Genomic DNA, 14,572 nt, shown 5'->3' with positions numbered 1-14,572 from the left:
GGACCAACCGACCAGGGACGCCTGCTCGGAAAGGACCAGGGAACGAATGGAGAAAGCAAAGCAAGGCGCACAAAGTCAAACCATGATACCAGGGACCGTACCTTGTACACCTGTAGAAACAGTACTCTGCAACCTCCCTGACACAAAAAGTGTTGTAGGCGCCGACATTTTCCCTATAGTGTTGTGGGCGCCATTAACTCCCATACGGTAAGGATCCTCCACATGCCTCTTGGCATCGATAGTGTTGTGGGCGTCGACGTTTACCGTACCGAGTGAACATGGTGAAACTCCTCACATGCCTCTGGGCATCAACAGTATAGCAGGTACCGACATCTGCCATACCCGAACAAAACGATGCAACCTCCTACATGCATCCGACATCCAACAGTGTTGTAGGCGCCTACCATCATCCTGTACCCGTCAGTGTGGGCAACAAGGCTTAGAAGCATACATACTCTCTCCCTCTCACTTGTAAGGCCATCCCCTTCATCTATAAAAGGGGATGCACTCTATCCCAATATTCAAGTCATTCTAGATTCATTAGATCGATCAAGTTCACTAGTTCACAACCACAGAACCGCCAGGTTCAAACCTCAAGCACACGCTTGAACACTTAGCTCATAGCGGAGCTCCTGTCGCTCTCGGCCCTTCCGACTGAAGTCCGACCGGACTTCTTATACCCTCCATCTTTCTCCTTCTCGTTTGTAACCCCACTGCAAACTTCGAGTACCTGGGCTTAGGAATAAAGTCACCGACCGACTCAAACTGGACGCAGGACACGTTGCCTGAACCAGTATAAACCCTGTGTCATTGAGTGCTAGGCCAACTTCGATCATAACATACAACAAAACTACAAATATTTACTTGTTGGTCACTTTCTGCACCGACACTACCCTTATGTTAAGTCTATTCTAAAGCTACAAAAATTACAGTGAGCACATAATAATACCGTGAAGCTACTATAAAATTTTCAAAGCTACAGTTATCACCATATTACCATAAAAATTCCTACAATATTTAACCTAATAATATTAAGCACTCTCAAATGATTTAATAGTTCCTGGTATAAACAAATATATATATGAACTAAATACACCAATAGATAGAGCACAATTTTAGGAACTAACAAAATTAGTTTCATAATTTTTAGATACCTACATGATTTTATATAATTTACCAAAGTTCAGCTCAGAATTAAAATAAAAAGCTATTTCTATTCTACATGAAAAAGATAAACTCAATTCGGTCCAACGCGGCCCACGCGGCGCAACTCGTGCGCGCACGGCGGCTCACAGATGAGCCGCAGCCCACGCGCGGAGGCGGCCCATGACAAGGAAGCATGCGTGTGCCGGCACTATTTCAAAATTGCCCCTGGACTATGAGCAAAATAACCCGCAGTCCACGTTACTATTTCTATAGACAACGACTTTGCAACGGAACCCTAAGATCTTTCTCCTCTTTTCAACGGTAAGGTCCTCAGCCATCCCCGCGTGCTCAGACGTGGTCCGCGGTGGCACTGGCACTTATGTCGGCCACACGGAACCCCCGTTGACCTATCTACGAGACCGATGCTCACCTAGGGTTCGACGAGAGATGATGGGCGGCGGTTGCACGAGCCAGGACGCCGTAAAGGGATCTATCCACGACGGCGGGCACCCTGCGGTAATGGCGACGATGTTCAAGCGAGCCACAACAACAACAAGGCAGTAGGGGTAGCGGGTGAGCAATGACCACTCACCAGTGACCTTACCGAGAAGCCGGCTCGGCCGGAGACGACCCGAGCGAGGTTGGCCACGTGCGCGCTGCGAAGTGAACGACAGACCGCAAAGGCACGACCGTGTCAGCGGCGAGGAGGCGGCACTAGAGCTACGACCAGCGTGCGCACAACGAAGAAGGAGCCAAGGCTAGCTAGTGGTGTAGAGGAATTGGCGTGGGATGAAGTGGTGGAGACTGGCCACAACGTGGGCGGCGAGGGGCATTAATGGCACGGCGGAGGGCAAAGCTCCAAAATTGGAGGTCGGCGTGACACGAGTTAAGGCAGGGTGGGGTCGGTTGGAGAGGGGGCGTGAAGGCAGAGACGCGAGCACATGGAATTGATGAGAGGTGCTCGCTCTCTGGCTTCACCGTGACACGACGCGACGATGGCGGAAAACAGAGGGAGAAAGAAGGAAAGAGAGAGATAGCGCGACAGGTGGGCTTGGCTCGTCCACGTCTTGGTGGGATGCGAGCGGTGAGCATAGGAGGCACACGCGCCAACGCTATGGACATCGTGTGCGCGTGTCCGACCGGTACGGGCCCACGCGTCGCAGTGCCATAAATGGCGTGGCAACGGTGGCTCGCCCACGTGCGTGTGGTAGAGGCGACACTCATAGGGCTGGCAAAAGCGTGGAGGTGCCGCGGATCAGCACGGACGCAACGACGACGCGACGACAGCGGTAGCGTCGCGATGTGAGTAGTGCTGGCAGTGCGGACGCGACGGCAGTGTAGCGCGGCCGCGGTGGCACCCAAACAGCAGTGCAAGGCAGAGCAGAAGGGCGCAAGGCCAGCGACTCGCTGCGGCCGGCCTCAGCCAAGCCCAGGCGGCGCGATGGTAGCGGCGCACCCACTGTGGCCAGGCTGCGGTAGTAGCAACAGCCCAGTGTGGCCACATGCGCGCGTGCGCGCGCTCGGCGCCCTGACACCACGACGTCGGGGCAGGATAGCCTGGTGACTACGCCCAACATAAGAAGACGGCCCGAGTTCTTGTTATGCACAGATTTTAAAGCGTTCGAGACGTCTAAACCATTGATCCAATCCCCAAACCACTTTTGCTATACTTTAGAGGGTATATTAGGCTACTAAAACAAGCCATAATACTACCCTACTCCTTAACCCAATCTCTTATAATAAATTGCTAAACATAGTAATGTCTAGCAGTCGGCAGACTTAAAAATTTCTAAGTTTTTTAGGTGAATTTGATTTCCATTTGCGATTTCTAAGCTAGTGGAAATATAAGCTAGTGCTATCATTTTTTGACCGCAAGTATTTCATTGTTATCTACAAAGTTTGTACTTCCAACTTTATTAAGGTGACACATATATGTTCTATAGCATTTTTGCTTAATAAAAATTGTTTTTGAACCCTAAGTGATATAACATGACTATCGAATCAACTTTTGTTCCACATTTTAGTTATCACTTGCATTAATATATAAACATGATGCTCATAACATGTTTTAGTAAATGATTTACGGTGTAACACTGAGGGTGTTACACTCATTGCCCCACTCTTCCCCATATCCTCCAATCATTTAGTTGTTTTGAGATGACTGAGGCATAGGATGTGAACCAATTAAAGAGGTACTCCTTCCATTCTGAATTATAAGACGTTTTAGCTTTTATAGATATATAGCTTTTGTTATGCACTTGGATATACACGATATTTATAATTATAGTAAAAATAATGTATCTAAAAAAGCCAAAACATCTTATAATTTTAAATATAGGGAGTATATACATAGTCCATATATGGGTTGCCGTATTTTAGGTGCCTAAATTTCAGACAATAATATTGGAAAACCACCATGTGCAATTAAAAAGATAACTCACAAGAGATAATTTTTATTTTTTTCTGTGTTAAACAGTGATAAAATTACATTTTCTTTGAAAAAATTTTGGTACCTGAGATATAGGAGAAGTGATCCATATTTTTTATTGCAATTATATATATGTTTCTTTGTTTGATTTAAAACCTGCATCAATGACATATAATCGTCCTTTTAGCAAGCACCAAAGCAGAGCGTGTGCAAACAGCTCATCTAAGATTTGACCCACCCAAATGCCTGCCAAGCAGCATGGAAGAAGTTCCTACAACAGTCAACAGGCTGTCCGTGGTGCGGGACCCACAGACCACCAACAGGCAACAACAGCGCTCGACGGTCAAACGGCAATGGGGAAGAGAGAGGCGCGTCGAATATTCGGCCGCGGCGCGAAGAAGATCCTTCGCCGCCGCGTATAAATAGCGGCCGGCCTCCTCCCTCGCTGCCCCAAGACAGACCAGCCAAGCATTCAAGCCGCCGCCGCCATCGCCGGACAAGACAGGTTGAGGCGGGGCGGCAATGGCCGCCGGCGACCTGCAGGTGCTCACCGCGCTCGACACCGCCAAGACGCAATGGTACCACTTCACCGCCATCGTGGTCGCCGGCATGGGCTTCTTCACCGACGCCTACGACCTCTTCTGCATCTCCCTCGTTACCAAGCTCCTCGGCCGCATCTACTACCGCGTGGAGGGCTCCGGGACGCCCGGCACGCTCCCGCCGCACGTGTCCGCGACGGTCAACGGCGTGGCCTTCGTGGGCACGCTCTCAGGGCAGCTCTTCTTCGGCTGGCTGGGCGACAAGCTCGGCCGTAAGAAGGTCTATGGCATGACGCTCATGCTCATGGTCCTCTGCTCCGTGGCGTCGGGGCTCTCCTTCGGCCACACCCCGGCGTCCGTGATGGCGACGCTGTGCTTCTTCCGCTTCTGGCTCGGGTTCGGCATCGGCGGCGACTACCCGCTGTCGGCCACCATCATGTCCGAGTACGCCAGCAAGAAGACGCGCGGCGCGTTCATCGCCGCGGTGTTCGCGATGCAGGGCTTCGGCATCATGGCCGGCGGCCTCGTGGCCATCGTCGTGTCCGCCGCGTTCATGGCCAGGTTCCCCGCCCCGGCGTACGCCGTCGACCCCGCCGGGTCCACGCCGCCGCAGGCCGACTTCGTGTGGCGGATCATCCTGATGCTGGGCGCCATGCCCGCGGCGCTCACCTACTACTGGCGCACCAAGATGCCCGAGACGGCGCGGTACACGGCGCTGGTGGCCAAGAACGCCAAGCAGGCCGCGGCGGACATGTCCAAGGTGCTGCAGGTGGAGATCGAGGAGCTTGCCGCGCAGGACAACAGCAACAGCAGCAGGGCCTCTTCGGCTGCGGCTGCGCCGGCGGCGTCCTTCGGGCTGTTCTCCGGGGAGTTCCTCCGGCGGCACGGGCTGCACCTCCTGGGCACGTCGGCGACGTGGTTCCTGCTGGACATCGCCTTCTACTCGCAGAACCTGTTCCAGAAGGACATCTTTAGCGCGGTGGGGTGGATCCCGAAGGCGGCGACGATGAGCGCGCTGGAGGAGCTGTTCCGCATCGCGCGGGCGCAGTCGCTGATCGCGCTGTGCGGCACGGTGCCGGGCTACTGGTTCACGGTGGCGCTGATCGACGTGGTGGGGCGGTTCGCCATCCAGGCGACGGGGTTCCTGATGATGACGGCGTTCATGCTGGGGCTCGCCGTGCCGTACCACCACTGGACCGCCACGCCGGGGAACCACATCGGCTTCGTCGTCATGTACGGCCTCACCTTCTTCTTCGCCAACTTCGGGCCCAACGCCACCACGTTCATCGTGCCCGCCGAGATCTTCCCGGCCAGGCTGCGGTCCACGTGCCACGGCATCTCGGCGGCGTCGGGAAAGCTGGGCGCCATCGTCGGCTCCTTCGGGTTCCTGTACCTGGCGCAGAGCCGGGACCCGGGCAAGACGGACCACGGGTACCCCGCGGGCATCGGCGTGCGCAACTCGCTGTTCCTCCTCGCCGGCTGCAACCTGCTGGGCTTGGCCTTCACGTTCCTGGTGCCAGAGTCCAAGGGCAAGTCCCTGGAGGAGATGTCCGGCGAGAACGACGAGGCCGCTGGCGCCGCCGCCGCCGCCGCCGCGAGCTACAACCGCACGGTGCCCGTGTAGTAGGATGCATATGCATGCATGCATGCAAATGTTATATAAGGAACAAGTACGTAATGTGTCGTGTGGCTGTTGCACGGTAGGGTACACGGTTCTCCTTCGATCTGGTCGAGGTTGTCGAGTCACAGCCGTCGCCGTCATTGTTTGGTGCATGTTTGGGCCGCGTTTAGTTCCCTGCCAATTCGGCGCCGGCTGAAATCAGTGACACTGTAGCGACACTGTAGCATTTTGTTTGTATTTGGTAATAATTGTCCAATCGTTGCCTAATTAGGTTCAAAACGTTCATCTCGCAAAGTACAACCAAACTGTGCAATTAGTTTTTGATTTCGTCAACATTTAGTACTCCATGCATGTACCGCAAATTTGATGTGATGGGGAATCTTCTTTTTGCATAGTGCCAAATTCTGGAATTTGGGGTAACTAAACATGGCCTTGGTTGAACTTGTGCTGACTTGCATGCAGCTAGCGATCCATCGATCGGATCGGAGACGTGGTACTAGCTTCCTCTTAAAGCACGTGCTCCTAAATAATTGGAGGCCGCCGTCGGATATCAGATGTTGTTGTACTACGCGCGTCATGCTGCTTTGTTAAATCAAGCACTGTTGTTTTCATAAAAAAGTTTCGTGCTGCATGTATTCGGAAAATGCAATCCAAAAGTATAGGTTTGTTCACATTTGCAGGGGAAAAAAGATGTTAACATTTTAAAAAATGCATCAACCTCACCAATAGGCCGGCTGATGAGCATGAGTATGTATACAAGCAAATTAAAACAGTTTTCAAATTAAATTCCATGTATGCATACATGGTTCATTTTGGTACCCAGATAGATTTAGGCCCTGTTTGGTTGGGCTTTTGACTTTGGCTTTTGGCCCCAAAAGCCAAAAGCCCAACCAAAGGGGCTGCTTTTGGAGGGTGCTTTTTCAGAAGCAGCTGCTTTTCCGTAGTTCATTTTTGAAAGCTGGTTTGACCCTGCTTTTGGCTTTTGGCTTTCTGCTTTTCGAAATTGGTGGAATAAAAAGCTCTTCCATAGTTGTTTCAAGAGAGATAAAGATAAAAGGTATATTTTATACTTGTTTAACCAAACAGCTTTCAGCTTTTCTACAGCTCACAGCCTACAGCAGCTTTTCTACAGCTCACAGCCCACAGCAGCTTTTTCCCACAGCCACAGCTCAACCAAACAGGGCCTTAAAACACAATTATATTGCAGCTGGAGCTTAGTAGGGACGGCAGCTTTTTTTTGGCTGTCTGACAGAGAGCGATAGATGGTTCATTCTCAAATTAGTAGTGTGTTATTAACGGTTCATGCATGGGGACATATCACAGTTCACAGGATGCTCACCGATGCCGGCCCGTGCGTACAGTGGTGACATCAATAACGCGTTGCATGCGCCTCACGGCATCGACTCGATCGACTCCCAAGATCTTTTTTTTTATGAAGGACTGCAAGGTCATTCAGATTTCTACCAGCTTCACTGCATGCCTATCAAGCAGACTGAAAATCCGCTGGCATCGTTTCTGCCTGCCATTTTCACGCGGTTTTGTGTGAGAGAGCAAGATGGTATGTAGTAACATCGATCGATCTGTTGCTAGCAAGCAGCATATGAGTTTACAGATCATAGGCAACCAAAGGGAAAAATTGGACGGATCGAATGAATCTTGAGTGCATGGCTCACTCAGCGAGACAGTTGTCAGTGCAATGTACGTTGTACGCTGCAGTGGATTGCAAATAAAGCCCAGCTGGCACAAGCTGAACCATCAAAATTGTGCTGCTGCCTGCCAACCCAAGATGCAAAGTACCAGCTGCGTGATTTGCGGTACCCTTTATGACGACTTTTTCCTCTCTCGAGCCGTGCTTCTACTTACTCGACCCAAAAGATGGATGTGCGTGCGTGCGTGCATGCTTTGCAAGGGGTATCATGCTTGCTCCTCCGGAATATGCCATGCCGGAAGCTACCTATCTTGGATTCTCGGCCACTTTTTCGGCACCAAGTAAAGTTGCTGCTTCTACCAGTATGGCAGTATCTCCTCCTCTCTCCCAAAGTCCTATACTACACCTGATCGATCAAGGCGGGAAAATGGCCTTTTTATTGGTACCACGACGCTCACCTAAACTGACTGTGTGTGACACTGACGACTAGCACCAACTCCCCTACAGTGTTTATATGGTTTGATATACAATAGAGATATCTCCCACAACTAAACAGAACAAAGCGTGGATATTTTTTGGTACGACATTTCAACGTGAGCCCATAGTTCTGCAAGCTGCGATCTAGCACCCGTCGCTCCTACGCCCGTCCTTGCGAAGGAAACAAACCTCGCTCCCGTGGTTTCAAAAGGAAACAACTATGAAAAGAACGTGCAATCGTGATCATCGGAAAAAAATTCCCGCCCGGCTCCACGAAATCACGACACCTCATGTTCCACCTTCCTAAATCCCTCACCCTCTCACTCTCCTCCAATCACGCGATTCCCCGTCGCGGCGCGCCCGATCTCCTCCAATCACGCGAGCATCTCCTCCACCTACGCTCGACCACCTCAAGTGAATCCCCAAGCCGGGCACAGCGAGGCGCAACCTCGTCGCCCCTCCCTCCATCCGCTGACCAGCAGGCGCCTCCTCCCTCTCCTCGACTACCGGCTGCAGCCACGGCCTGGTCGGCCACGACCCGGTGCAGATCTGGGACTAGCGCGTGCCGCCACGGCCCGCTCCTACCGGCCTACCCCACCGACGCCGACGCCTCGCTGCTACCACGCCAAGGCCACCGCATACCCTGACCTTGGCCCTGGTCCCATCTGCGAAGGGTGTTTGGTCTCCATCGTCCTACCTTTACCACGGTGGTTCATAGGGCGGAAGAATCCCCAGCAGCAAATGGCCTTAGCAGCAGCGGTGAGGGGCGCATGGAAGGAGAACCTAACGATAGGGATGGCCCTAGGGACTCCCCAGCTTTGCCCCGCCATTGCCCATTGCTCCGGCGGCACCCGCCCCACCACAATTCCAAGTGTGAGGCAGGCATGAAGGATCCGCACACACGACACGACTAGGGTCTGTTGGTCATTGTGCCAAACCCCAGGCCGAGGTGAGCCCCTGCCTCCTCTCCTCTCCCTGTCCATGTCCCTTTTTCAACCTCTACCAGATCTGTGGTGTCCTTCTTGAAGCAGCAGGCGGTGGAGGAGCTGCTCCGGTGAGTGGAGCTGGAGCAGGCGGAGGCGTGGCTGCTCGGCGAGAAGGAGGCCACGGAGAAAAAGTCATGGGTGGCTGCCTAAGGAGGAGAACACAGCGTGGGGGCTACTGTAGGAGCTCGACGCTGGGAGTACCTGGGTCGAAGAGTATGTGGGATTGCCCTCGCCATTCGTGCTCCCATCGGCCAGTCTCGATGTCGCCTTTCATGTCAGCCAAGTCCGGTGACACCCCCTTTGCCAGCATCTATTGCGTTGTAAGCTTATGAACCATCACATGGTGGAATGCTTTGACCCTAGCCCTGGATCAACTCCCGCTCGATGTCTCAAATTCAGAGCATCTGGCAAAAATATTTGCATACTCCTTGTAGTGTTGTGCAGGAAGCAAGCCGAGAAGGGCTCCACGGCAGTAAGTTCCGTCCTGAAGGTGAAGAGGTTGCAGTCATCGTACACTTGTACCTATTCTTGTGTAACACCCTCGGTGTTACACTATAAACCATTTGCTAAAACATGTCATGAGCATCATGTTTATGTGTTAATGCATGTAATATAGGGTGTAGATCCAGTTCTGTGACTCAAAACGATCATCGGAAATGCATAACGAAAGTTAATTTAATAATCATGTTGTATCACTTAGGGTTTAAAACTATTTTTTATTAAGTAAAAATGCTATAGAACATATATGTGATACTTGAATAAAGTTTAAAGTACAAACTTTGTAGATGACGATGAAATACCTGCAGTCGAAAAATGATATTACTAGCTAAGATTTCCAATAGCTTAGAAATGCAAGTTGATATAGAGTTAAACTCGGAACTTAGAAAATTTCTTGAACTTTGGAAAGGGTAGACATTGTTGTGTTCATCAATTTTTGTAGAAAAATTTATTTAAGAAGAAGAGTAGTGTCATGGCATGTTTTGGTAGCCTAATATACCCTATTAGGTATAGCAAAGGTGGTTTGGCGACTGGATCAAAGGTTTAGATTTTTAGAATGCTTTAAAAACCGTGCACGACATGCCCTCGGCCGGTTTCCTCGCGTGGGCGCGGTCACCGTGCCTCGAGGGCGCGACATCGTAGCGTCGGCTCACCCGACGCACGCACGTGCACTGCCGCTCTCGGCGGGATGCTGGGGGCCGGTTGGCCTGGCCACTCTGCCCTGCCGTGTCGCTGCCGTTGCCGTCGCGGGCCCGACGCCCTGGCCGATCCGCTGTCGTGTCACTACCGCTGTCGTCGTGTCGTGTCTGCACTCCTACGTTGCGCTGCCTCTCCCTGGCCGGGCGGATGCCTTTTGCACGTGGCCATACACGCCGTCGCTACCTGTCACCGACGCACTCGCTCGTCCACTGCGCTTGGGATGAGGGTCCCTCGGCCACGGCAACTGCACCCCGCCAAGACGCGCACCAATCGAATCCTGGCCGAGCCCCGCTACCTTCCCATTCGGCCGCATGCCCTTGCTTTTCTCTCTACCGCCGCTGTCGCCTTGCACCACGAGGGTGCTAGAAATTAGTCACCGGTATTCAATTCGCCTCATCTGCACCTACGCTCTCTTGTCCCCTCTCCGCATGTGCCACCCACAGCCTTGATGGTGAGTCGTTAAGACCACGCTTGGCCGTGGGCGCGCACAGCTCGCTCGCCCGTCGCCCACTGCCCAATTCGCTGTACCACTACCTTCGCCTAGATCCTTCCTTCACCCCACGCACCTCAGCCCAGTCGCTACCGGCTCGCCTTGGTCGCTGACGTGACCATGTCACCGCAGTGCGCTGCCGCATTCCACCGTCGCACAAGGCCAGCCTAGTTTGGGGAATTCTCGACCAAACCATCACCACAGCCGCAACCAGGGTACGATAGGGATGCTTTAGCGTTAGCTAGCTCTCCCCACGGTGGCTGTGGCTGGCCGGTGTGGTCGCGCCACCGTCGCGCATGGCCACACACCGTGGTCGCCACTTCCGTGAGCTCCGCCGCTCCTATAACCTTGGCTAGTGTAGGCGCTAGGGTTGGAGGTGCTGATCGATCCGCTATATAGGTCGGGGCGGGTCTCGGTTGGCCGGCGTGGCTACCCAGTGCCATCGCCGCCGCGCTGGTACGCGTGGGGTGGCCCGAGGACTTGGCTATTGTAAAGAAGAGATGTTTCGAGGGTTCATTTGCATAAGTGCTGTCTCGGGAAATAGTGTTGTGGACTACGGGTTGATTCGGTCTTAGCGTGGGGGCGTTATCGCAAAAGTGCCAGCGCGCGCGGGCCTCCCCGTCATGGGCCGTTTCTACACGGATGGGCCGCGTCCTATGTGGGCCGCGCCACTCGCTAGTGGGCCGCGCAGGTTGAATTCGCTTTTCATTTTTATAGAAGATAGAAATAGCTTTATATTTTACATTCTAAGTTGAACTTTGGAAATTAATATCAATTCATGTAAGTATCCAAAATTGTGAAATAAATTATGTTTAGATCCTAAAAATATTGTCTACCTGATAGTATGATTAGTTTATATATATATCTGTGTTGATGCTAAGGTCTATTAAATCATTTGAAAGTGTTAATGTTATTGAGATTAATAATTGTAGAAATTTTTGTGGCAAATTGGTAATAGCTTTGGCCATAAAATTTTTATAGTAAGTTCATTAGATTATTATGTGCTCACTGTAATTTATGTAGCCTTAGAATAGGTTGAGAAATATGGTGGCTAAGTACTCCTTGTTGTAGTATATATATTAAATCGGTGATAAGAATAAGGGTGCCTTTAGTTGTTAGGATAATACGTGAAATGTTTCATACCTGTTTAGTGGGAATAATAGGTATCTTAGCGTCTTAGTCATTAGAGCTAGCTTAGTAGCTTGGTAGATGTATTCTTATTTTAAGAGTTGTTGTTGTCGTATTACTAAGTGTTGCATCATCATTTTATGTATATAGATAACAAGCTGGTAGAGTTCGTGACTGCGGGCGAGCAGGAGTACGAGGAGATAATTGAGGAGTACGAGGAGGAGATCCTCATCCAGGAGGGCGCCCTAGAGCCATCAGTTGCTGACATCCCGCCTGCCCAAGGCAAGCCATGGTGCATAATCTTTATTTTGAATGATCATTGTATATATATATATGTGTGTGCGCGCGCGCGCGTGTGTGATGTGCATGTATGTTACAAACATTTTATGGAAAATACATGCATAGATATGCCTACCAATGAGTCCTACTAGTATAGGTCGAGTAGCTGCTAGGCTTAGGTTTTTCGGTAGCGTGAGTAACCTATCGTTACTCACGTTAGGTGATTATTATTACCACTCTCACAATAAAATAGTGAAAGGAAAAATGGAGATCGGGCAGGGATGTGGTATGGGTATTGGTGGGTGTAAGAGGTTGTGTCCTGCGGCCAACGGGGCATAGCTTGGTTACACTGTTTTCCCTGTCCATGTCGGTTAAGGACCGGCCATTGCATTGGGTTCTAGGCAAGTCACAAACTTATTATCCTAAGCACATACTTGTTTATGGGAGCAGAGAAGACTCGTTACTCTCTTGTCATGGGTTTTGGCTATTTCCAGATTGACTAATTGGAGGCGGGAATGGTAGAGGTCTAAGCACCACATTGAGTCTGGGACTCAGGTGTGGGGGCTTAGAGTCCAAGTTTGGACGTAGACCTAGACCCCTTGATAGGAGAGTGGTGGGTTGGTCCTGCTTTTACCTAGGGTATAAGCAGGGCATGTGTTTTAGAGTACCCAGCTGGGCACATTGATTTATGAATCGCTGGGCGATTCGGTACGGCTTGTCTACAGTCTAGCACCGTAGTAAGAACTAAAAGATGAAAGGTGGCGAAATGGAACTGTTTGCTCAACTCTTGCTTGAAAGTAGAACAAGTGTTTACATAGAATGATTAGATAATGAACTAATCATGGCTACTAATAATAAACATATATAAGGATCCACTATTAGTATTGCTTTCCACAGAAAGGGAAACCCAGCAAACCACAAAGCTTATCATATCCTTTGGAGTTGGAAAATTATTCCCACTAGTTGGATAAGTCTTACGAGTACATTGTGCACTTAGGGTTTATTTACCTCTATTGCAGGTGCAGCTTGAGGAGTAGCTGTTGTGTGAAGGATTCTTCTGGTGGGCACATACAGATCCTTGTATATCATCGATAGATGTTTATTTAATTCCACTGTTTAATTTCCGCACTCTAAACTTGGTACTGTAATAATGTATTTCTAAGAACTCTGGTTGTATGAAATGAATTAAGTATTGTAAACTCGTTCTCATTATTGGATCCTGGAGGAAAAATGTGGATCATTCAAGTTCTCCCTTGGGGTGTGCTCGATGGAATCCACCCGATGTAGCTTGCTCTCGCCGTGCTTAGTGTCTGGTGGAAGACGAGGGCCTCCGAAGGTGTGTTATTTTGGACGGTTTTGCCACAGGTGGCACCGGAACCAATAATGACCTACGAGTTTCGTAACTCCTTTCAAAACCTAAAATTTGACCAACAAAAGTTTTGTGAAAAGTAGGATGCGATGAAATTATGTAAATAAGTATAAGCCCTAGCAATATGGTCTATCTAGGATAGTGGCACTGGTTTTATCTAATTAGTTTTCTGTAGGTACACTAACTTACACTGCCTAAGAATCGTTTAGCAAGCGGAAAGTGAGTGTGCGATGTGCCGAAAATTTTTGCGAATGCCGCTATATTCTGGCTTGAGTGAACGGGTAGGCCGATGCATACATCTGAAAAGAGAATCTTGCTTAAACTAAACTCTCCATACACGTATAAATTGGACTAGTAAATGGATAGGATAAACTAAAAGAATGCTAAAATATACGTCTTATCATTTCTCTAATCTTTTATTCCTGATCTGGAGGGTTGTCCCTAATGGTTGGTTCCTATGTGTTTATAGATAAACCTGAGCTCTGGTCGCGGGAGCACCAGTGCCGGAGTGGGCCATGGTTTTGGCGAAGGCCAAGGTGAAAGTGGCCGGGGCAATGAGAACAACAATGGGGAGAGCCATGACGCCCCACTTCTGGCTTCTCCTCCTCTACCACCACCACCTCTGATGACTCATGCGGACATGATGGCAGAGATGTTGGCTGCTCGTCGTGAGTGAGCCCATGCCATGGAGCTGTTAGCACAGGCTATCGGTGGCTTCGCCTGTGGAGGCCACAGAGGCAATGGTGGGAACGAGGGTGGTGCCCGTGGTCCCAAAGGACCCTGCTCATACTAGGATTTTTTGAAGACACACCCACCCATGTTCACGCCGATTGCTGAGCCTCTAGATGCAGAGCATTGGCTTCATATTCTGGAGCAGAAGTTTCTACTACTCACTATAACTGAGGAGCAGAAGGTGCGCTTTGCAGTGCAGTAGCTGTTGGGTTCTGCCAGTGCATGGTGGGACATGTTCAATGCCATGCAGACGGTGGATCACCGTGTGACTTGGCAGGAGTTTACTGCTGCTTTCAGAGAGTATTACATTCCTATTGGTGTTCTAAACAGGAAGTTGATAGAGTTTCTAGACCTAAGGTAAGGGAGCATGTCTGTGATGGACTATGTAAACAAGTTCAACCATCTGTCATAGTATGCTAGGACTCACATCGATACTCATGAGAAGAAGAGGGACCATTTCTATCGCGACCTCTCTTGCAGTCTGTAGAAGGACCTGTACACTAAAAACTACCAGACCTTTGGTGCTATGATG

At 50.4% G+C, this 14,572-nt stretch overlaps 1 protein-coding gene across 1 annotated transcript; it reads left to right on the top strand.

The window, feature by feature from the left end:
- Positions 1–3,881: 3,881 nt before the first annotated feature.
- Positions 3,882–5,919, top strand: LOC136500957 (inorganic phosphate transporter 1-6-like). The gene has a single exon (XM_066496439.1). The coding sequence runs from the start codon at positions 4,097–4,099 to the stop codon at positions 5,735–5,737; it is 1,641 nt and encodes a 546-aa protein (XP_066352536.1). The 5' UTR covers positions 3,882–4,096; the 3' UTR covers positions 5,738–5,919.
- Positions 5,920–14,572: the final 8,653 nt, after the last annotated feature.

Source organism: Miscanthus floridulus, chromosome 13, assembly GCF_019320115.1.
Source record: "Miscanthus floridulus cultivar M001 chromosome 13, ASM1932011v1, whole genome shotgun sequence".
Lineage (NCBI taxonomy): Eukaryota > Viridiplantae > Streptophyta > Magnoliopsida > Poales > Poaceae > Miscanthus > Miscanthus floridulus.
This window is presented reverse-complemented; position numbering and strand designations above follow the sequence as displayed.

Excerpts from the sequence above, each read along its gene's own strand:
- LOC136500957 (XM_066496439.1), top strand. The coding sequence starts at position 4,097 with ATGGCCGCCGGCGACCTGCAGGTGCTCACCGCGCTCGACACCGCCAAG.